General features: G+C 47.0%; 1 protein-coding gene across 1 annotated transcript in view; it reads right to left on the bottom strand.

Moving 5' to 3' along the window:
- Positions 1–21,980, bottom strand: part of LOC138667364 (oocyte zinc finger protein XlCOF22-like) — a 62,181-nt gene extending 40,201 nt beyond the window's left edge. The window contains exons 1-4 of the mRNA XM_069755590.1: positions 21,828–21,980; positions 21,622–21,745; positions 21,441–21,538; positions 18,304–18,394 (exon numbers count right to left, since the gene is read on the bottom strand). Coding sequence (XP_069611691.1) covers positions 18,304–18,394; positions 21,441–21,538; positions 21,622–21,745; positions 21,828–21,851 — 337 coding nt within the window. The 5' untranslated portion in view covers positions 21,852–21,980. The remainder of the gene's footprint in view (positions 1–18,303; positions 18,395–21,440; positions 21,539–21,621; positions 21,746–21,827) is intronic.
- Positions 21,981–24,924: the final 2,944 nt, after the last annotated feature.

Here is a 24,924-nt window from a genome sequence, read left to right as displayed (position 1 = left end):
ACATCTTTAACGGATTCAGAAAGACCCTTTCTGAAAATTGCCGCCAAAGCATCATTATTCCATTTAGTCAACACAGACCATTTTCTGAATTTCTTACAATACAATTCTGCCGCCTCTTGACCCTGAGACAGGGCCAACAAGGTCTTCTCAGCTTGATCTACAGAATTAGGTTCATCATATAATAATCCTAAAGCCTGAAAAAAGGAGTCTACATTGAGCAAAGCCGGATTCCCAGATTCCAGGGAAAACGCCCAATCCTGCGGGTCGCCACGCAGCAGGAAGATGACGATTTTAACCTGCTGAATGGAATCACCGGAGGATCGAGGTCTCAAAGCAAAAAACAGTTTACAGTTGTTTTTAAAACTCAAAAATTTGGACCTGTCACCAAAAAACAAATCAGGAGTAGGAATCTTCGGTTCTAAAACAGGAGTCTGAACAATATAATCAGAAATACCCTGTACCCTAGCAGCAAGCTGGTCTACACGAGAAGCTAATTCCTGAACATCCATGCTAGCACAAGTCTCCTCAGCCACCAAGAGATAAAGAGGGAAGAGAAGATAAAGCAGACTGAAGAAAAAAAAATGGCTCAACACCTTTCTTCCCTTCTTCTGAGATGTATTTAACTGATTATTGGCCAGTTGTACTGTTATGATCCGGTGACCTTGGAGCAGCATGAAAACTTTCACTGGTGGTAACTATACTGACCGCAAATCCTGATCTAACACCACAACTAGAAGTAGCCGTGGGGTGTACCTAACAAACCCTAGGCACCTCGTCACAGCCAGAGGACTAAATACCCCTATAGATGGAAATAGGAATTCTACCTTGCCTCAGAGCAGAACCCCAAAGGATAGGCAGCCCCCCACAAATATTGGCTGTAAGTAGGAGAGGAAAGTCACACACAGGCAGAAAACAGGATTAAGCACAAGAGGCCACTCTAGCTAAAATAGGAAAGGATAGGACAGAGTACTGTGCGGTCAGTATTAAAACCCTTCCAAAAATATCCACAGCAGATTATACAAAAATTCCTCCATCTAATTAAAGACGTGGAACGTTTATCTGCAACTCCAGAGAATCCTACACACAGAGCAGGAATACAATCAAAAAACAAGCACACAGCTTGTATGCCATAGAAAAAGAAACAGACACTTATCTTTGCTGAATTGGCAGCTAAGCACGAGAAGCCAGACAGAGGTCCAACACTTCCCAAGAAACATTGACAACTGGCAAGGACTAATGAGTCCTGCAAACCTAAATACCCCAGTCAAAATTGCAATCAGCAGATACACCTGTCCAGGACTGCAGCCCAGGGACAACTGCATCACCACCTACAACCACCGGAGGTGCCATAGAAAAAGAAACAGAAACCCAAACCAGGGATTCAAGCTTGAGGAGGATAATTTGCATATTCCAGGTGCCTTCTGGGAAAAGCGAAGAGTCTCCCTAAGCAAGAAGATCGTTGGGTACAGCCGGGACCAGCTGCTTGGAAAGCATCACCAAACCAGGGATTCAAGCTTGAGGAGGATAATTTGCATATTTTTGCCTGTAGGACATTATTGCAAGAAAGCTTGGCTGAGTAGATTACACAAGAAGGAAAACACACAGCAAGCCAGCAGGATCTAGGAGCAACATGGCAGATGTGACAACCTACATGGTGAGCTGCAGCATGTGCTACATGTTCACAGATCGACCAGAAGAAGAATCCAATTTCACCTGTCAGAAGTGTAGACTAGTGGCCCTTTTAGAAGAAAAGGTGCGGGGTCTGGAAGAAAGAATAGCAACTTTGAAACTCATCAAAGAGAATGAAGACTTCCTAGACAGAACAGAAGCATCTCTACTGGTCACAGAAGGTGAAAAAAGTGTCAGAGAACCTTCAAAAGCAGATGAGTGGAAGCATGTGACCAAAAGAAGCAAGAAGACCATGGAGAAATCACCAACCACACAACTGAAGAACCGATATCAAATCTTTGTAGAGGATGAAGATGGCACACCTAAGGATGAAGCAATACCAGCAAGCAAAAAAGAAAAGGGCACACAGCAACAAGTGACCACAAAAAGTACAGCCAAGAAGCAACGAAGAGTGGTGGTGGTGGGAGACTCACTACTGAGAGGCACAGAAGCAGCCATCTGCAGACCGGACATAACCGCAAGAGAAGTATGCTGCCTTCCAGGTGCGATGATCAAGGATGTGACCGATAGGATACCAAAGCTCTTCAGCTCCAAGGACGTCCACCCATTTCTTCTGATACATGTTGGCACCAATGACACGGCAAGGAAGGACCTACCGACAATCTGCAAGGACTTTGAAGAGTTGGGGAAGAAAGTAAAGGAACTGGATGCACAGGTAGTTTTTTCTTCTATCCTTCCAGTAGACGGGCATGGCACCAGGAGATGGAACAGGATCCTTGATGCGAACAACTGGCTAAGACGATGGTGCAGACAACAAGGATTCGGATTCCTGGACCACGGTGTGAATTACTTTTACGATGGACTCCTCGCCAGAGACGGACTACACCTCAACAAACCTGGGAAACACACATTCGCCAGAAGACTCGCTACACTCATCAGGAGGGCGTTAAACTAGAAGAAGAGGGGACGGGAAGAAAAACATTAGACTCGAACAAAGAAGACCCAGGAAAACATACTCAGAAGGGAGGTAAGAACATTTCTAAAACAATCCACAGCGAGGAGATTGGAACAAAACAAAACCCTCTAAACTGCATGCTCGCAAACGCCAGAAGCCTGACAAACAAGATGGAAGAACTAGAAGCAGAAATATCTACAGGTAACTTTGACATAGTGGGAATAACCGAGACATGGTTAGATGAAAGCTATGACTGGGCAGTTAACTTACAGGGTTCCAGTCTGTTTAGAAAGGATCGTAAAAATCGGAGAGAAGGAGGGGTTTGTCTCTATGTAAAGTCTTGTCTAAAGTCCACTTTAAGGGAGGATATTAGCGAAGGGAATGAGGGTGTCGAGTCCATATGGGTCGAAATTCATGGAGGGAAAAATGGTAACAAAATTCTCATTGGGGTCTGTTACAAACCCCAAATATAACAGAAATCATGGAAAGTCTACTTCTAAAGCAGATAGATGAAGCTGCAACCCATAATGAGGTCCTGGTTATGGGGGACTTTACCTACCCGGATATTAACTGGGAAGCAGAAACCTGTGAAACCCATAAAGGCAACAGGTTTCTGCTATTAACCAAGAAAAATTATCTTTCACAATTGGTGCAGAATCCAACCAGAAGAGCAGCACTTTTAGACCTAATACTATCTAATAGACCTGACAGAATAACAAATCTGCAGGTGGTCGGGCATCTAGGAAATAGCGGCCACAATATTGTACAGTTTCACCTGTCTTTCACTAGGGGGACTTGTCAGGGAGTCACAAAAACACTGAACTTTAGGAAGGCAAAGTTTGACCAGCTTAGAGATGCCCTTAATCTGGTAGACTGGGACAATATCCTCAGAAATAAGAATACAGATAATAAATGGAAAATGTTTAAGAACTTCCTAAATAGGCACTGTAAGCGGTTTATACCTTGTGGGAATAAAAGGACTAGAAATAGGAAAAACCCAATGTGGCTAAACAAAGAAGTAAGACAGGCAATTAACAGTAAAAAGAAAGCATTTGCACTACTAAAGCAGGATGGCACCATTGAAGCTCTAAAAAACTATAGGGAGAAAAATACTTTATCTAAAGAACTAATTAAAGCTGCCAAAAAGGAAACAGAGAAGCACATTGCTAAGGAGAGTAAAACTAATCCCAAACTGTTCTTCAACTATATCAATAGTAAAAAAATAAAAACTGAAAATGTAGGCCCCTTAAAAAATAGTGATGAAAGAATGGTTGTAGATGACGAGGAAAAAGCTAACATATTAAACACCTTCTTCTCCACGGTATTCACGGTGGAAAATGAAATGCTAGGTGAAATCCCAAGAAACAATGAAAACCCTATATTAAGGGTCACCAATCTAACCCAAGAAGAGGTGCGAAACCGGCTAAATAAGATTAAAATAGATAAAATCTCCGGGTTCGGATGGCATACACCCACGAGTACTAAGAGAACTAAGTAATGTAATAGATAAACCATTATTTCTTATTTTTAGGGACTCTATAGCGACAGGGTCTGTTCCGCAGGACTAGCGCATAGCAAAAGTGGTGCCAATATTCAAAAAGGGCTCTAAAAGTGAACCTGGAAATTATAGGCCAGTCTAACCTCTATTGTTGGTAAAATATTTGAAGGGTTTCTGAGGGATGTTATTCTGGATTATCTCAATGAGAATAACTGTTTTACTCCATATCAGCATGGGTTTATGAGAAATCGCTCCTGTCAAACCAATCTAATCAGTTTTTATGAAGAGGTAAGCTATAGGCTGGACCACGGTGAGTCATTGGTCGTGGTATATCTCGATTTTTCCAAAGTGTTTGATACCGTGCCACACAAGAGGTTGGTACACAAAATGAGAATGCTTGGTCTGGGGGAAAATGTGTGTAAATGGGTTAGTAAATGGCTTAGTGATAGAAAGCAGAGGGTGGTTATAAATGGTATAGTCTCTAACTGGGTCGCTGTGACCAGTGGGGTACCGCAGGGGTCGGTATTGGGACCTGTTCTCTTCAACATATTCATTAATGATCTGGTAGAAGGTTTACACAGTAAAATATCGATATTTGCAGATGATACAAAACTATGTAAAGCAGTTAATACAAGAGAAGATAGTATTCTGCTACAGATGGATCTGGATAAGTTGGAAACTTGGGCTGAAAGGTGGCAGATGAGGTTTAACAATGATAAATGTAAGGTTATACACATGGGAAGAAGGAATCTATATCACCATTACACACTGAACGGGAAACCACTGGGTAAATCTGACAGGGAGAAGGACTTGGGGATCCTAGTTAATGATAAACTTACCTGGAGCAGCCAGTGCCAGGCAGCAGCTGCCAAGGCAAACAGGATCATGGGGTGCATTAAAAGAGGTCTGGATACACATGATGAGAGCATTATACTGCCTCTGTACAAATCCCTAGTTAGACCGCACATGGAGTACTGTGTCCAGTTTTGGGCACCGGTGCTCAGGAAGGATATAATGGAACTAGAGAGAGTACAAAGGAGGGCAACAAAATTAATAAAGGGGATGGGAGATCTACAATACCCAGATAGGTTAGCGAAATTAGGATTATTTAGTCTAGAAAAAAGACGACTGAGGGGCGATCTAATAACCATGTATAAGTATATAAGGGGACAATACAAATATCTCGCTGAGGATCTGTTTATACCAAGGAAGGTGACGGGCACAAGGGGGCATTCTTTGCGTCTGGAGGAGAGAAGGTTTTTCCACCAACATAGAAGAGGATTCTTTGCTGTTAGGGCAGTGAGAATCTGGAATTGCTTGCCTGAGGAGTTGGTGATGGCGAACTCAGTCGAGGGGTTCAAGAGAGGCCTGGATGTCTTCCTGGAGCAGAACAATATTGTATCATACAATTATTAGGTTCTGTAGAAGGACGTAGATCTGGGGATTTATTATGATGGAATATAGGCTGAACTGGATGGACAAATGTCTTTTTTCGGCCTTACTAACTATGTTACTATGTTACTATGTTACTTATCTTTGCTGAATTGGCAGCTAAGCAGGAGAAGCCAGACAGAGGTCCAACACTTCCCAAGAAACATTGACAACTGGCAAGGACTAATGAGTCCTGCAAACCTAAATACCCCAGTCAGAATTGCAATCAGCAGATACACCTGTCCAGGACTGCAGCCCAGGGACAACTGCATTACCACCTACAACCACCGGAGGGAGCCCAAAAGCAGAATTCACAACACGTGTCTCATTGACATGCATTATATATAATGCTGGGAGCGTCACTCTGTCCGAAGCCTTTATAGACTGCGAAGTCTGGACCCCACAGAGTGACGCTCCCAGGAGATCGCGGTATGCGTAAACACTGAACGCACACTGCGATCTCCAATGGAGAGGCAGGGACAGTGGACGCGCCAGGAGGGTAAGTATTATATTCACCTGTCCCCCGTTCCAGCGCTGCGTGCGGCTCCATGTTCCGGGTCCTCTGCCTGTGACGTTCACAGTTCAGAGGGCGCGATGACGCGCTTAATGCGCGCAGCCCTCTGACTGAACAGTCACAGCCAGAGGAGCCGGAATACGGAGCGGCGTGCAGCGCTGGATCGCGGCTAGGTGAATATAGCAAGTGCTGGGGGGCCTGAGCTAGCGGCAACTCCGGCACCTGACCCCCACAACGCGCCGGTGTCCCCGCCTGCTCAGGCCCCCCAGCACTCGGCGCCCAGCGACGATAGGTGAGTATGGTATTTTTTTTTTTATATATCGCAGCAGCATACGGGGCATATAATATGGAGCATCTTATGAGGGCCATCAACCATAATGGAGCAGTGTACGGGGGTGTCACGATTCCCCTGACCGCTGTCACCACTGGGTCAGGATTCACACCGTTACCGTCACCCCTACGTCACGGATCAGGGTGACTTTAGGCCAACAGACGGCTATCACATGTGCAGGGGGGCTTATCTTAGTTATCCCTCCACTGCTAACAATGTGATGAAAAACCACACACAAGGCTATTGACCTCTTAGTTTACAGCAGGGGCTTATTCTAGGTATCCCACTGCTTTTCTATATACCACGAACTGCAGGGATTTATGTATATCCCGCTTACAGTTCCACTTAACACTTGCAGCTCTCTGGCGCCCCCTTACTCTCAGGTCAGATTAGGTACTGCACCCTGGGTAATTAGTCGCCAGAAAGGCTGCCTGCTATGTACTGGCTATTGGGCACGCTGCAGCGACGCGATAACTACTCCCACACAGGCAGGAACAATAATTATCAAACCCGCAGTTGCTTCAGCAGAATCCAACCGTCAGCACACTTCGCTGCCACCAGCTTCGATTAAACGGGTCCGAAGCTAACCCAACACAACAGTAACAGTAGCGTATTTTCCCTTCAAGAGACTTAGGGTACGGTTTAGAGCAGGAGAACGAACTAATATATAATAGTATATCCCATTAAAAATAATTAGGCAATGCTTTATCAAAAATAGTTTATAAAGAGGTTATAAATGAGACAATTGCAAATATGTACATGGGTAATTATAACATAAAGGGAATAAATGAGAAAAGCAACACTTACATGTTTAAAGCATGACAAGCAACCAGGCTAGTGGAGTTTTTCCCATACGTCCCAGCTCATTTGGACGTGAGCAGGGCTCTTCCAGGACAGGACAAGAAATCCAGCAGCAAGTGACTCCTCAGAGCCTGCCAGACACTTAAAACATTAAGGCTGTGACATCACAGAAAGGCTGGCTTATCCAGACCCTCCTCTCTCTACATTCTGCCTAAACTTTAAACTATTCTCTTCTAATTTCTATAACTTCACTACAAAACATGTCAGCGTCCTAAAAAGCTCATCATTCATCTCAGATTAACGTGAGCATTCTAATGAGATCAAATATGTCCTATCTGGGATACATATTTACAGAGAAAACCCTACTTCTTTACCAGATGGAGTTAGAAACCCGAGTGTCATGAGATGTGTAGCTACACCGAGTGGGACTACGAATATATATTTTCGTATTTCTAGCTTAAATCGTTTGCCTAATATCTAACAAAAACTAAACAAAGAATCTTTCATGGATTTTTGGAGCCATTTTCCTGTTCTAGCTGGAGCGAGATTCTACCCTGGCCGTAAATTCCTCTCGGCCATAAAACTTCCCCCAGTGCAGGGGCACAGCAGCTCTTGGCTGAATGAAAGGGAAGGGGGGCTTGTTAGCCCACAGCCTTGAGCAAGAGAACTACTTATGATATTTCATACCATATCGTGACACCTCCCCCTTTTGGTGTGCGCTAGGGAGGCAGGACCTGATGGTTCTCCTCCATGCGCACCTCAGCAGGTTCACCCTGGTGGGCCAACCCATCACCATTGCCATGCTCTGGCTCCATGGTGCCTTCGCCTACCCGGTGCCCCAGGTAGGGAACCTCCCTCATGCCCATCTGACACTTTCCCGGCTTGATAGTCAGTCCTGCTTGGTGAATTCGCCTGAGCACCTCCTCAAGATGCTGCAGGTGTTCCTTCCAGGAGGGACTGAAGATGGCAATGTCATCCAAGTACGCCACGGCGTACGTCTCCAGTCCCTGAAGCAGGCGGTTGACCATCCGCTGGAAAGTGGCAGGGGCATTCTTCATGCCGAAGGGCATGACCGTGGACTCGTACAGTCCAAAGGGTGTGATAAAGGCGGACTTCTCCTGCGCCTCGGGGCTCAGGGGAATCTGCCAGTATCCTCTACTCAAATCCATTATTGTCAGGTATTTTGCGCCAGCTAACTTCTCAAGCAGCTCCTCGATGCGCGGCATTGGGTGCGCGTCCGAGGCTGTGATGGCGTTGAGCCCCCTGTAGTCCACGCAGAACCGTGTGGTCCGGTCCTTCTTTGGCACGAGAACTACAGGCGATGCCCACGCGCTCTTTGACCGTCGAATCACCCCCAGCTGTAACATCTCATCGATCTCTTGGCGCATAGTCTGCTGCACCTGGTCAGAGATTCGATAGGGTGTTCGCCGTAGTGGGGCGTGATTCCCGGTGTCCACCTCGTGGACTGCTAACTCAGTCCTCCCAGGTCGGTTGGAGAACACGACCCGGAAAGGTTCCAGGGTGGTTTGCAACTGCACCCGCTGGGGTTCAGTTAACGAGGCGCTTACCTCCACATCCTCGATGGACCCATTGGCCTTGGCTTGGGCCAGCAAGTCCAGGAGGGTGTCTTCCTCACCGTCTTCGGGCAAGCTGCAGACCGGTAGGACGAAAGGTTCACGTTCGTGATGAGCCTTCATCATGTTGACGTGAAAGGCCTTTCGCCTACCCCGAGCGTGGTCAAGCGTGACCACGTACGTGACCGGGTTGAGCTGTTGGTGGACGACGTACGGGCCCTCCCAGGCTGCCTGAAGCTTATCCGTTGGTACGGGGACCAGCACCCACACCTTTTGACCCACGTGGTAGGTCCGCTCCCGGGCGTTCTGGTCGTACCAGTGCTTCTGATCAGCCTGAGCCTGCGTCATGTTGTCATGCACCAACTGCGTCAAGGTCTGCATCTTGTCACGGAAGCGCCTGACATACTCCACTATGGACACTTCAGAAGGGTTCGGCTCCTCTTCCCAGGATTCTCTTACCAACCCAAGGGGTCCCCGAACTCGCCTGCCGTACAGGAGCTCGAAGGGGGAGAACCCCGTCGAGGCCTGCGGAACCTCTCTGTAAGCGAACAGCAGGTGTGGGAGGTACCGCTCCCAGTCGCGCCCTTGAGTCTCAACCAGCATGCGTAGCATCTGTTTGAGGGTACCATTGAAGCGTTCACACAAGCCATTGGTCTGTGGGTGGTACGCACTCGATACCAGGTGCTTCACCTGCATTTTCTTACAGAGAGCCTCCATTAGGCGAGACATAAATTGGGTCCCTTGATCAGTAAGCATTTCCCTGGGAAATCCTACACGTGAAAAGATGGCCAACAGGGCATCCGCCACCTTATCTGCCCTAGTTGACGACAGAGCTACTGCCTCTGGGTACCGGGTAGCATAGTCTACCACAGTAAGGATGTATTGCTTTCCAGAGCTGCTGGGGACGGCCAGCGGGCCCACAATGTCCACCGCGATCCTCTGGAAAGGCTCTTCTATCACTGGCAAAGGGATCAGGGGAGCCTTAAGAGCAGGCCCTGCCTTCCCCACTCTTTGACAGGTGACACAGGAGCGGCAGTAGTTTGACACATCTGTCCCCATCTTAGGCCAATAGAAGTGTTGAGACAGCCGGGCCTTAGTTTTGCTGATCCCCAAGTGTCCAGCTAGCGGGATCTCATGGGCAATCCGCAACAACTCACCCCGGAATTGCTGCGGGACGACCAGCTGTCTTTCCCTCAACCACTCCTTTTGTGATTCTCCGGGTACTGTCTCCCGATGCAACCTCCCTCGTTCCCAGAACACCTTCTCCTTATCAGTCTCGGAGAAGGGCGTCCCGGCAAGTTGTCTCAAACTCTCTAGGCTCGCATCTGTGTGCAGAGCGGCCTGAAACTCCTGGCTAGGGGAAGCCAAAAGCGACGTCAGGGTCCCTTCCCCACGGGAACCCTCTTGGACCTGCTCTGGGTCCACCTCTGGTTCAGTCACAGTGATGACTGAGGAGGGTCCGGAAGGCAGACAGTTATCTGCGTTCCGGGCACTCTGACTGCGGGTGACAGCAGCTACGTAGGCTGTCTCCCCGGGGGTTTCTACAGTCCCATCAGCCGGCGCTGCTATGGGCTCTACCTCCCCATCCACCCCCAACACTCCAGGGGCTGTGCTACTTATGGGCCAGTTACCTTCCTCGGTGGCACTGGTCACTTTCATGGCGTCACCTTCCTCACGGTTCCCATGCATCTCCCCATTTCCTGTAGCACCGACACTTGCCCCTGTTAGGGGTTCCTCAGCCGTCTCACTCCGCAGAGCGACGTTGCTGGGCACACCTGTACCTATGGACACATTAACCTTCACAGAAAAATCATTATCAGGTTCAGCTGGCACAGGTACAACATTTTCACCATCAATCCTAGGGAAAAAATCATTAGTAGATGCATCAACACAAGATAAAGCATGGTCAGGTAACACATGCGATTTCCCATCATCATCATCATCAGGGTTAACTTTACCCTCATTAGTAGATTGGGGAGGGGTGTCAGGGACGTAGTATGCATACATCCTCCCCAAATCAGTCCCCAACAAAACATCAGTGGGCAAATTATCAGACAGCCCCACTTCCTTCACCCCGCTCCCAGCACCCCAATCAATAAAAACCCGGGCCATCGGTAAGGGACAGCTGATGCCCCCAATCCCAGTGACAGTTAGGGTTTTCCCCGGAATGATTTCTTCAGGGGCCGCCAGTTCGGGTCGGATGAGGGTTCGTTCAGCCCCGGTGTCCTTGAGGCCTGTAGCAACATGGCCTCCCACAGTGACGGGCTGCACGTTGTCACACACCCTCCCAACCACACCACCCACCAAAAGAACTGCTGCATTAGGCCCTGGGGCCTTGGCTGGGGTGTTCTTCGGCCTGTCTGGACAGAAGGTACTGATATGCCCAGGCCGCTTGCAGGTGTGACACGTGCGAGGTTCGGTGGTAGGTCTGGTGCTGTTGGCCACAGGGCCAGGACCTCGGGTGTGCTGGCTGGCAGGGGTACTGGCGTTGGTTGCAGGCTTACCCCCTCTCCAGCTGGTGGTGACTGGCTTCCGCACTTCCGATCTACGGTTGGCCTCATAGGCATCGGCAATCTGCGCTGCTTTCGTCACGTCTTTGGGTTCTCTGTCCATCACGAACTGTCGCACCTCAGCTGGGCAAAGATGAAAGAACTGGTCTTTGATCATCAGGTCTCGCAGCTGCGCAAAGGTGGTCACTGACAGTCCTTGGGTCCACTGGTCAAAGTGGGTCCCCAGTCCATGCACCACATCACTGTAACTGTCGTGTGGGCCACGTTGGAGGGTCCGGAACTTTCTACGGTACACCTCGGGTGTAAGCTGGTACTTGGCTATCAGAGCCTGCTTGATGGCCTCATAGTCTCCATCTTGTTCTTGAGGGAGGGCAGCAAACGCCTCCAGAGCTTTACCTTTCAGCCCTGGTGTCAGGTATCGGGCCCATTCATCTGTAGGCAGCCGGTACTGTCTGCAGGCTTTCTCAAAGGCCCGCAGAAAAGTGTCCAACTCTCCGTCCTTCTCCATAACAGGGAAGTGATCGGGCCGGGGCTTAGGTATCTGAGCGCTGCTGGGCTCACGGCTGGTCTGAGACAACCCCTGCATTTGCAGTCGGGCTAACTGCAGCTGGTACTCCCGCTCAGCTTGCCGCTCGGCTCGGGCCTCTTTCTCGGCTTGCTGGGCCTGGGCCTCCTGCCGGTATTGCTGAATCAGCTGCCGACGTCCCTCATGGTCGTCAATGGGGAATTCTTTCAAGGCCGCCTGCAGGTGGGGGTCCAATTCGCCCGGATTACTAACAGGGCCAGCATTCAGTGGTTGGACCTCTGCTGCAGCACCATGTTCGCTGGTGCTGGCTTCTGCGGCCTCTGAGCTCTGAGATTGGTCTCGAGCGGCTTCCCATTGCACCAGATCTGCGACCAGTTGGGCTTTGTTTTTGCTTGCAGAGTCAATGTGCTGTGACTTGCATAAGGCGACAAGGGTGTCTCTGGTCTGCTGCTCATAAAAGGTTTCTCCCAGCACAACCATGGTTGCCAAATAAAAGATAGGATAGAAAAACGAAGAGAAAGGGAGGGGATAATTACCAGTACGCAATTGTCTCACAACTAAAAAGCACTGAGTTCGTTCTCCAAACTTATTTGCGCAGAGTCCTCGCAAGAACTTTCTGCAAGTTTTTAGTGAGAGGAATGATTACTCAAACCAAATCACTAATGCTCTAAGATATCCCACCGCCTTGCCACCAATTGTCACGATTCCCCTGACCGCTGTCACCACTGGGTCAGGATTCACACCGTGACCGTCACCCCTACGTCACGGATCAGGGTGACTTTAGGCCAACAGACGGCTATCACATGTGCAGGGGGGCTTATCTTAGTTATCCCTCCACTGCTAACAATGTGATGAAAAACCACACACAAGGCTATTGACCTCTTAGTTTACAGCAGGGGCTTATTCTAGGTATCCCACTGCTTTTCTATATACCACGAACTGCAGGGATTTATGTATATCCCGCTTACAGTTCCACTTAACACTTGCAGCTCTCTGGCGCCCCCTTACTCTCAGGTCAGATTAGGTACTGCACCCTGGGTAATTAGTCGCCAGAAAGGCTGCCTGCTATGTACTGGCTATTGGGCACGCTGCAGCGACGCGATAACTACTCCCACACAGGCAGGAACAATAATTATCAAACCCGCAGTTGCTTCAGCAGAATCCAACCGTCAGCACACTTCGCTGCCACCAGCTTCGATTAAACGGGTCCGAAGCTAACCCAACACAACAGTAACAGTAGCGTATTTTCCCTTCAAGAGACTTAGGGTACGGTTTAGAGCAGGAGAACGAACTAATATATAATAGTATATCCCATTAAAAATAATTAGGCAATGCTTTATCAAAAATAGTTTATAAAGAGGTTATAAATGAGACAATTGCAAATATGTACATGGGTAATTATAACATAAAGGGAATAAATGAGAAAAGCAACACTTACATGTTTAAAGCATGACAAGCAACCAGGCTAGTGGAGTTTTTCCCATACGTCCCAGCTCATTTGGACGTGAGCAGGGCTCTTCCAGGACAGGACAAGAAATCCAGCAGCAAGTGACTCCTCAGAGCCTGCCAGACACTTAAAACATTAAGGCTGTGACATCACAGAAAGGCTGGCTTATCCAGACCCTCCTCTCTCTACATTCTGCCTAAACTTTAAACTATTCTCTTCTAATTTCTATAACTTCACTACAAAACATGTCAGCGTCCTAAAAAGCTCATCATTCATCTCAGATTAACGTGAGCATTCTAATGAGATCAAATATGTCCTATCTGGGATACATATTTACAGAGAAAACCCTACTTCTTTACCAGATGGAGTTAGAAACCCGAGTGTCATGAGATGTGTAGCTACACCGAGTGGGACTACGAATATATATTTTCGTATTTCTAGCTTAAATCGTTTGCCTAATATCTAACAAAAACTAAACAAAGAATCTTTCATGGATTTTTGGAGCCATTTTCCTGTTCTAGCTGGAGCGAGATTCTACCCTGGCCGTAAATTCCTCTCGGCCATAAAACTTCCCCCAGTGCAGGGGCACAGCAGCTCTTGGCTGAATGAAAGGGAAGGGGGGCTTGTTAGCCCACAGCCTTGAGCAAGAGAACTACTTATGATATTTCATACCATATCGTGACAGGGGGCATATACAATGAAGCATCTTATGGGGGCCATCAACCATAATGGAGCAGTGTACGGGGGCATATAATATGGAGCATCTTATGGGGGCCATCAACCATAATAGAGCAGCATATGGGGCATATGGATGGGAGCAGCAAATTACAGAACGGTGGCGTAGGATGGGAGCAGCACATTACAGAATGGGGGCGAAGGATGGGAGCAGCACATGACAGAATGGGGGCGAAGGATGGGAGCAGCACATGATAGAATAGGGCAGCACATGACAGAACGGGGGTGCAGGATGGCAGCAGCACATGACAGAACGGGGGCGCAGGATGGGAGAAGTACATGAAAGAACGGGGCGCAGGATGGGAGCAGCACATGAAAGAACGGGGGCGCAGGATGGGAGCAGCACATGAAAGAACGGGGCGCAGGATGGGAGCAGCACATGAAAAAACGGGGGCGCAGGATGGAAGCAGCACATGACAGATCGGGGGCGCAGGATGGAAGCAGCACATGACAGAACGGGGGCGCAGGGTGGGAGCAGAAAATGACAGAATGGAGGCACAGGATGGGTGCAGCACATGTCAGAATAGAGGCGCAGGATGGGTGTAGCACATGTCAGAATGGAGGCGCAGGATGGGTGCAGCACATGTCAGAATGGAGGCGCAGGATGGGTGCAGCACATGTCAGAATGGAGGCGCAGGATGGGTGCAGCACATGTCAGAATGGGGGCGCAGGATGGGAGCAGCACATGACAGAATGGGGCGCAGGATGGGTGCAGCACATGACAGAATGGGGACGCAGGATGGAGCAGCACATGACAGAATGGGGACGCAGGATGGGAGCAGCACATGACAGAATGGGGAGCAGGATGGGTGCAGCACATGACAGAATGGGGACGCAGGATGGAGCAGCACATGACAGAATGGGGTGCAGGATGGAGCAGCTCATGACAGGATGGGGACGCAGGATGGAGCAGCACATGTCAGAATGGGGCGCAGGATGGAGCAGCACATGACAGGATGGGGACGCAGGATGGAGCAGCACATGACAGGATGGGGACGCAGGATGGAGCAGCACATGACAGGATGGGGACGCAGGATGGAGCAGCACATGACAGGATGGGGACGCAGGATGGAGCAGCACATGACAGGATGGGGACGCAGGATGGAGCAGCACATGACAGGATGGAGACCATATACCAATATAAATGCTCGCCACCCCGGCGTAGAACGGGTTCAATAACTATTTTTTATTTTAATTATTTTTTTAACAGGGATATGGTGCCAACACTGCTATATACTATTTGGGCTGTGTTAGATACCGCGTGGCTGCTATATACTACATGGGCAGTGTTAGATGCTATGTGGGCTGTATTCTATACTGCGTGGACTGCGTTATATATTACATGGCTGCTATATACTATGTAGGCAGTGTTATATACTATGTGCCTGTGTTCTCTACTGCGTGCTATCTACTACGTGGCCACTGTTAGATACTATGTGGGCTGTGCTATATATTGAGTGGGCTGTGTTATATATTACGTGGCCTGTGTTACATACTACGTGGGCTGTTATATACTGCGTGGCTGCTATATACTGCGTAGCTGCTATATACTGTATGGGCTGTGTTATATACTATGTGGGCTGTGTTATTTACTGCGTGGCCTATATTAACGCATCAGGTATTCTACAATATGTATGTATGTATATAGCAGCCACATGGTATATTCCACAAGCCACATAGTACTCCTATATACTGTGTGGCCTGTGCTATATACTATGTGGCTGCTATATACATACATACATATTCTAGAATACCCGATGCGTTAGAATCAGGCCACCATCTAGTATATATATATATATATATATATATATATATATACACACGGTATATACTCGAGTATAAGCCGACCCGAGTATAAGCCGACCCCCCTAATTTTGCCACAAAAAACTGGGAAAACTTAATGACTCGAGTATGAGCCTAGGGTGGGAAATGCAGCAGCTACCGGTGAATGTCAAAAGTAAAAATAGATAACAATAAAAGTAAAATTAATTGAGACATCAGTAGGTTAAGTGTTTTTGAATATCCATATAATCTCATATAATGCTCCATACAGTTCATGATGGGTCCCATAAGATGCTCCATATTAAAATATGCCCCATATAATCCTGCATAAAGGTTAATAATGGCCTCATAAGATGCTCCATAAACACATTTGCCCAATATAATGCTGCACAAACGTTGATTATGGCCCCATAAGATGCTCCATACAGACATTTACCCCATATAATGCTGCACAAACGTTATGGCCCCATAGGCCCCCCTGCCTCACAGAGGCCCAATAGCAGCTGCGTGATGTGCCGCTAGCTGAGGGCCCCTGGGGGAGCGGGGGCCCTAGGCACTGGCAGCTGCCTGCCCCTAACGATGGCCCTAAATGAGCCCGCCTGTCTTGCCAGGGCCCCAGCACTTGCCCGGGTACACCGGGTGCTGACGCCGGCCCTGCATACAGACACTTGCCCTATATAGTGCTGCACAAACGTTATGGCCCCATAGATGCTACGTACTGACACTTGCCCCATTTACTGTTGCTACGATAAAAAAAAAATCACAAACTCACCTCTCCATCGCTCAGGCCCCCGACACTTTCAATGTTCACCTGCTCCCCGTTCCGGCGCCGCTCCATCTTCAGCATCATCTGCACTGACGTTCAGCAGAGGGTGCGCACTAACCACGTTACCGCGCCCTCTGACCTGAGCGTCACTGGAGAAAACGCTGAAGACGGAGCGGCGCCGGAATGGGGAGCAGGTAAATATCGCGCAGAGCTCCCCTCCCCGTTATACTCACTTGCTCCTGATGCTGTGCAGTCCCTGCTTCCCCGGCGCCGCAGCTTCTCCCTGTATTGAGCGGTCACCGTTACTGCTCATTACAGTAATGAATATGCGGCTCCACCCCTATGGGAGGTGGAGCCGCATATTCATCACTATAATGAGCAGTACCATGTGACCACTCAGTACCGGAAGAAGCTGCGCCGTCGGGGAAGTAGAGACCTGCAGGGACCGCGCCAGGAGCAGGTGAGTATAATTTGACATCCCCGCTCCCCCTCCCCTGCCGACCCCTAGGTATGACTCGAGTATAAGCCGAGAGGGGGATTTTCAGCCCAAGAAAATGGGCTGAAAATCTCGGCTTATACTCGAGTATATACGGTATAAATATATATATATATATATATATAAATATATATATATATATATATATAGACTGGATATATGTTTTCACGAATGTTTGAGCCCATGGATCCATTATATGTCCATTTTGCAAGTCGGCGAGAAAGTCTCGCCATACAGATGACACACGGATACTTTTTGGAGAAAAAAAAAATCGCATCCTCGCATTGAATATGGATGCCATAAGGAACAATGTTCATGAACATTTTTGCGTATCTCGGCTGTAAAAAACAGACCGTATTTTTATACGTTAGGTGTGACGCCGGCCTAACTGAAAACTACAAATACAGATTACAGAACAGTAAACCAGAGTTGCATTCATTTATGGTGGACCATTGGAGCTACTATGAATCCTGACCAGAAGATTAGAGAAAATAATATTGCTCCCCATTTCAGGAGAGATTGTGCAGTAATCTGAATTTCTTAGGATAAAACAATGTAATTTATGAGGTGGAGTGAATCCATGAAACCAGGGCTGGAGCCAACACATCTCCTGCAGGCGGGAATAAATGTATATTACAGCCATCAGCCACGCACAGCTCAGAGATATATCATGGCACCGGTGTGATGGGTTTATGGAGATTATCACAATTCTCCTGGAAGTTAGTCGGTTTTAAAACAAATTGAAAAGTCGGGATAAAGGGAAACTCTGTTATTGTCCAGAAATTCACACTTGGCCTCACTGCACATTTAATGTTGTCGATCATAAAAGTGAAGTTTGGCCAGAAAGATGGAACCTGGTCTTGTAGGGACCATATGATCACATTCAGCAGCACAGAAGGGAGAGAAGGGAGATTAATTCGATAAGATCTCAGGGTTCTTGGAAGCCAACAGCATCATTACCCTCCGCTTTCTCTTACAGCCCATCAGAATATTTTTCTTCAAGTGATTTTCTATCTTGTCAGCACATTCTATGTACGCTTTCATTTGGCTTTATAGTTTACAGATCTGGGCAGGTAACAGTGTCTCCTAAACCCAGGAGGTAGGTGGATCTACCAGGTTGTAAGTTCTATAGAAAAGGGCTTTCAATGAACAAAGTCATTTGAACAGTTTTGGGTGGAGGAGAATGTTGTGGTCTAGAGGCAAAATGGTGATCATGGTAATACGGCCGGACTACACCACCGATAAAGCAGCCACAGCCGGTGATGAGAAGAATCTGTGACTTCTCTGCATTTAGTCGTCACTACTCACCTGGGTAGCCATATGTGGGAATCTCCTCTTTACAGCACTCATCATCTCTCACATATGTCTCTGTAGTATTAATATGGGTTAGATCTTCACCCTGAAACAAATATTGTAAAAGTCACCGACAGATGGAGAAGTCCCATCTATGATCAGCTCTAATCCTGCCATCTCCACCGTTCTCATTACACAAGTATAAAACATATAATACTGGTGGATAAAACAAGACTGAGCACAGGACCTTCACAGGCGTCTACACATCATACACTCCCTGACAGAAGTTATGTCGCTTATTCATGTTATGTAAATAAAAGCTTATAACCTAATGTTAAATTCATCCATTGGTTGTATAAATTATTCTTTTGAAAGCTGAAACTCTCCGAAATGTGGTTTAGGTTAAGAAAATAAATTGGCATCATTGCAGAAATATTGATCACTTAAAGGACACAGAATGGTCAGATTTTGGCAAGACAAAAGTTTTGTCGCCTGGTCGTATAATGCACCCAATCCTAGCTTACAGCCTCACCTGTGCTCAGTAAATGATTGGTTAATTAGTGTGTGTGTATGTGTGTGTGAAGCCCCAGAGTCCTGGTTGTCACAGTGGCATTGCTTTCCCCTTGGGGAGAGTGATGTCATGCTTGGAGGAGATGAAGGATAACTTTCACCATGTAAATCTCACATACAACACGTTCACACTCCAGGCCAGAAGGGGGAGCTCCGAACCCGGTTTCAGAGTGAACTTCCCTTATATATTCTGGCTGGACAGGAAGTTAGAGAGCATTCTGTCAGAGGACAGAGAAATGAGCAGTTGGTCCAGAGAGACCAAGGGAGCAGAGAGTGTCTGACAGCAGACTGGAGCAGTCTGAGCATAGGGACGTGTTTGGAGCTGTGCAGCCGGAGGTGCTGCAGCTCAAGCATTGAAAGGATTACGAAGGACAAACAGATTGTGGAAGAGATTGCACGAGAGAGAAAGCACAGGAGGATAACGCCAGTGGAACAGAGCTGAGAAGTGGCTACCTCCCTGGATAGTGCAGATGCCGGTAGCCGGAAGACCGTGGCCGGCTGAACTATACAGTGGCATAGCAGAAACCAGCAGGACAGCTGGATTGTAGAACACCTGTCCGCATTGATACCCAGGAGACACAGTGAAGACTATAGTGCCTGGGTCATGATAGAGACCCTGTAAAAAGGTCCAGTTCACCTGTCATATGGGTTGTGTCCTAAGCTTTATGAGGGACAGAGAGGAACTGTGAGGACCTTATTTGAAGCCTTAGGCAGTAAGGAACCACATCACCACCGCACTTTGAGGAAGGCTTTGATCTACACCTGGTGAGAGGACTCTGGAGTTGCCTCCAAGCCGGCCGGACCCTGCCTATACCTGTTGTCTGGTGCCCTGGACTGCAGTTGCCTGAAGCCTACAGTAAACCAGGTAAAGACATTGCAAACCTCGTTCTTCATAGCACCATTCATCATCTTCACCTATACACTGGGAGCCCTGGGGACCTACTTCACCTGTGGGAAGTTATACCATCTAGCTGCCATACCATCACCCCAGTGGACCGCTTTAAGCATCGTCGGTCCCTACTGACCGAATACCACAGGTGGCGTCACAAACTATATTCATAAAACCCCTAAAAGACCTTTCCTTTAATTGGGCACCCAGGTATACCGTGACATCCCCTTTAAATACTGGACCCGGTACGGAGTACACCACGGCCCAAGCGGATGACTCGTGTGTATAAAGAGAAACCCAGCACCGCAGACCTTCACTTGAACTGCAAATTGAGTTCTGACAACATGCCAAAAATCCACCTTGCGACCAAAGCCTGGATTATCAAGAGGATGATGACCAGATCCACTGCAGAGGTGGCTGGCACCTTTAATGTGTCTCAGCATCAAGTACAAAGAATTAAAAAAAGATTTGAAGAGACTGGAGATGTGTTTGACAAGCCCCGGTCTGGCAGACCCCGCAAGACAACTGCACAGGAGGAACGTTTGTTGGTTAGAAAATCCAAAGGAAGCCCCTCTTCCACTGCAGCAGAGCTCCAACAGGCCTGGTCACCTCAAGTCCCTGTGTCAACTAGAACAGTTTGTAGGATTCTGTCTCGAAATTGCCTCCATGGTTGAATCAGTGCCCCGAAGCCAGCACTAAACAAAAGGCAAATAAAAAACCGTGTGGCATTTGCAAAGTCCCACAGCTGCTAAACAGATGGAGGCTGGAAAAGTGGCAGAAGGTGGATTTCTCTGATGAATCTTCAGTAGAATGACACCACAGCCACCAGAATTACTACAGGAGACCTACTGGAGCCCGTATGGATCCAAAATACACCCAGAAAACAGTTAAAATTGATGGTGGAAAGATCATGGTCTGGGGTTACATTCAGTATGGGGTGTGCAAAAGATTTGCAAGGTGGAAGGCAATATCAATAGCCTAAAATATCAAGAAGTATTAGCTACCTCTTATATTCCAAATCATAAAAGGGGTTAAATTCTGCAGCAGGATGGCGCTCCATCTCATACATCCATCTCTACAACAAAGTTCCTCCATCAAAAAAGAGCAAGGTGCTCAAGGACTGGCCAGCCCGGTCACCAGACATGAACATCATTGAGCGTGTTTGGGGTAGGATCAAAGAGGAAGCTTGGATGACAAAACCAAAGAATCTAGATGAACTCTGGGAGGCATGTAAGACTGCATCCTTTGCTATTCCTGATGACTTCATTAATAAATTGTATGAATCATTGTTGAACCGCATGGATGCAGTCCTTCAAGCTCACGGAATTCACACAAAATATTAAATATGACTCTAATTGCACCACAACTTCATTCATCAATGTTATGCAACACATATTTGTATTTTAAGTTAATTATTTATCACATTACTTTCTGTGGGCGACAAAACTTTTGTCTTGCCAAAATCTGACCATTCTGTGTCCATTAACTGATCGATATTTCTGCATTGATGCCAATTTATTTTCTTAACCTAAACCACATTTCGGAGGGTTTCAGCTTTCCAAAGAATAATTTATACAACCAATGGATGAATTTAACGTCAGGTTATAAGCTTTTATTTACATAACATGGATAAGCCACATAAATTCTGTCAGGGAGTGTAGTGGAGATCTCCTGATACCTTCTCTCCATCTACCTGATGATCCTGAGGAGCATTGGGATCTTCTTGCTTGCAGTCTTGTGGAAGAAGAGGACGGGGACATCTCTCTCGTGTTGTCATCTTACTTGATAGATCTGGAGGAAATACATACAGGGAGTGAATTCATTCTACATATACAGATAATTATAGGCCGTGTGTATTTAGTCCTGTCTATTACCTGGAGATGTGAGGGGCTGGGGAACCTCCATTATGATGTTCTTGTACAGATCTCTGTGGCCTTCTAAATACTCCCACTCCTCCATGGAGAAATAGGCAGCGACATCCTGACACCTTATAGGAACCTGACACATACAATGATACCGTCATCCCCCGATCCCTTCATAGTGTTACTGTATAATGTCCCAGCATTCCCAGCAGTGTCACCTCTCCAGTCAGCAGCTCAATCATCTTGTAGATGAGTTCTAGGATCTTCTGGTCATTGATGTCCTCATGGATCAGGGGGTGAGGTGGAGGCCCCGTGATTGGGCTCAGGGGTCTTCCCCATCCCTCAGACACAGGGTCCTGACAGCGATCACTAGAGGTCTTCTTCACCACTGTGTAATCCTGGTAATGGAGAGACACATTAATAAATCTCACTACAGACATTTCCAGAGTCCTCACCTCTCCAGTTCTGTCCATCTGTTATTGCCATAGATAAGAATGATGTAATGTGACGTCATCAGAATCTCTCACCTCTCCAGTAAGCCGGAAGAGGATCTCTAGGGTGAGGTGTAATATCCTCTCCGCCATCTTGTCTCTGTCCATATCTATCTTTGATGGGTAAATCAGGAAAATTCTCTTTTGTAGAAGATCTTCACTGAGAGGATCCGATATTGTAGAGACCTGAATGAGAAGATGAGCCGATGTAACATCATAAGAATCCTGTAATAATACAATTACTGGAGATAATAAGGGAAACATATGAGGAGATTTATTATTTTACAGTATTTAGTTTCCTTCTTTACATCTACTAATAAATCTTATATATTTAGGCCACAGACAACAAGCAGTTTCTTCCTCGGAGTCGGCAACTGAATACGTTTCTCATAGACTCATCTTCCATAACGCTAATTCTCGTCTCATTTACCGACCCTGGAATCGGCATTAGCAATACTGCAGGAGATACAGGTCCTTCTCAAAAAATTAGCATATAGTGTTAAATTTCATTATTTACCATAATGTAATGATTACAATTAAACTTTCATATATTATAGATTCATTATCCACCAACTGAAATTTGTCAGGTCTTTTATTGTTTTAATACTGATGATTTTGGCATACAACTCCTGATAACCCAAAAAACCTGTCTCAATAAATTAGCATATTTCACCCATCCAATCAAATAAAAGTGTTTTTTAATAACAAACAAAAAAACCAACAAATAATAATGTTCAGTTATGCACTCAATACTTGGTCGGGAATCCTTTGGCAGAAATGACTGCTTCAATGCGGCGTGGCATGGAGGCAATCAGCCTGTGACACTGCTGAGATGTTATGGAGGCCCAGGATGCTTCAATAGCGGCCTTAAGCTCATCCAGAGTGTTGGGTCTTGCGTCTCTCAACTTTCTCTTCACAATATCCCACAGATTCTCTATGGGGTTCAGGTCAGGAGAGTTGGCAGGCCAATTGAGCACAGTAATACCATGGTCAGTAAACCATTTACCAGTGGTTTTGGCACTGTGAGCAGGTGCCAGGTCGTGCTGAAAAATGAAATCTTCATCTCCATAAAGCATTTCAGCCGATGGAAGCATGAAGTGCTCCAAAATCTCCTGATAGCTAGCTGCATTGACCCTGCCTTTGATGAAACACAGTGGACCAACACCAGCAGCTGACATGGCACCCCACACCATCACTGACTGTGGGTACTTGACACTGGACTTCAGGCATTTTGGCATTTCCTTCTCCCCAGTCTTCCTCCAGACTCTGGCACCTTGATTTCCGAATGACATGCAAAATTTGCTTTCATCAGAAAAAAGTACTTGGGACCACTTAGCAACAGTCCAGTGCTGCTTCTCTGTAGCCCAGGTCAAGCGCCTCTGCCACTGTTTATGGTTCAAAAGTGGCTTTACCTGGGGAATGCGGCACCTGTAGCCCATTTCCTGCACACGCCTGTGCACGGCGGCTCTGGATGTTTCCACACCAGACTCAGTCCACTGCTTCCTCAGGTTCCCCAAGGTCTGGAATCGGTGCTTCTCCACAATCTTCCTCAGGGTCCGGTCTCCTCTTCTCGTTGTACAGCGTTTTCTGCCACATTGTTTCCTTCCAACAGACTTACCATTGAGGTGCCTTGATACAGCACTCTGGGAACAGCCTATTTGTTGAGAAATTTCTTTCTGGGTCTTACCCTCTTGCTTGAGGGTGTCAATGATGGCCTTCTTGACATCTGTCAGGTCGCTAGTCTTACCCATGATGGGGGTTTTGAGTAATGAACCAGGCAGGGAGTTTATAAAAGCCTCAGGTATCTTTTGCATGTGTTTAGAGTTAATTAGTTGATTCAGAAGATTAGGGTAATAGGTCATTTAGAGAACCTTTTCTTGATATGCTAATTTATTGAGACAGGTTTTTTGGGTTATCAGGAGTTGTATGCCAAAATCATCAGTATTAAAACAATAAAAGACCTGACAAATTTCAGTTGGTGGATAATGAATCTATAATATATGAAAGTTTAATTGTAATCATTACATTATGGTAAATAATGAAATTTAACACTATATGCTAATTTTTTGAGAAGGACCTGTATTTGGCCAGAGTCGGTCACTGAATCCATCACCACCGGCCTCTATATGAAGGTTTCCAGTCTTCCCCGCACTGTAATCTTCTATCACGTTAGATCTCAGCTCTGATTCACACACAGAAGTTTGAGGCTTTTAGAAAAGCTTTTTGGTTTCCACAATCAACGCGGACAGAAATGATCTGATCATTGTATTGTCATTCGATATTGTGTGTAATAAACTCTCCTTCATCCATGACTTCTACCTTTCTAATTCTCTTAATCTCCTGGCCCTTACTAAAACCTGGATCCAGCAGTCAGACACCACCGCTGCTGCTGCTCTTTCATATGGTGGACTACATTTCTCTCATACCCCAAGATCGGACAACAGAGCAGGTGGAGGTGTTGGTCTGCTCCTTTCACCCAAATGTACCTTCCAAGTTATCCCCAAGTACCCTCACTTGTCTTCCCTTCCTTTGAGGTCCATGCTGTCAGACTCCACATCCCCTTCTCCATGCGAGTGACGGTGGTGTATCGTCCTCCCGGCCCCTCTCATCAGTTCCTGGATCACTTTGCCACCTGGCTTCCACACTTTCTCGCCTGCGACATCCCCACCCTCATCATGGGTGATTTCAACATCCCCATTGCTTCTTCCCTCTCCCCATCTGCTTCTCACCTTTTATCTCTAACCTCCTCTTTCGGCCTCTCGCAGCATACAAACTCCCCAATGCATGAAGATAGAAACTCCTTCGACTTGTTCTTCTCCCAGCT

Source organism: Ranitomeya imitator, chromosome 2, assembly GCF_032444005.1.
Source record: "Ranitomeya imitator isolate aRanImi1 chromosome 2, aRanImi1.pri, whole genome shotgun sequence".
NCBI lineage: Eukaryota > Metazoa > Chordata > Amphibia > Anura > Dendrobatidae > Ranitomeya > Ranitomeya imitator.
The sequence above is the reverse complement of the archived record's forward strand: the minus strand, read 5'-3'. Positions and strand labels throughout refer to the sequence as shown.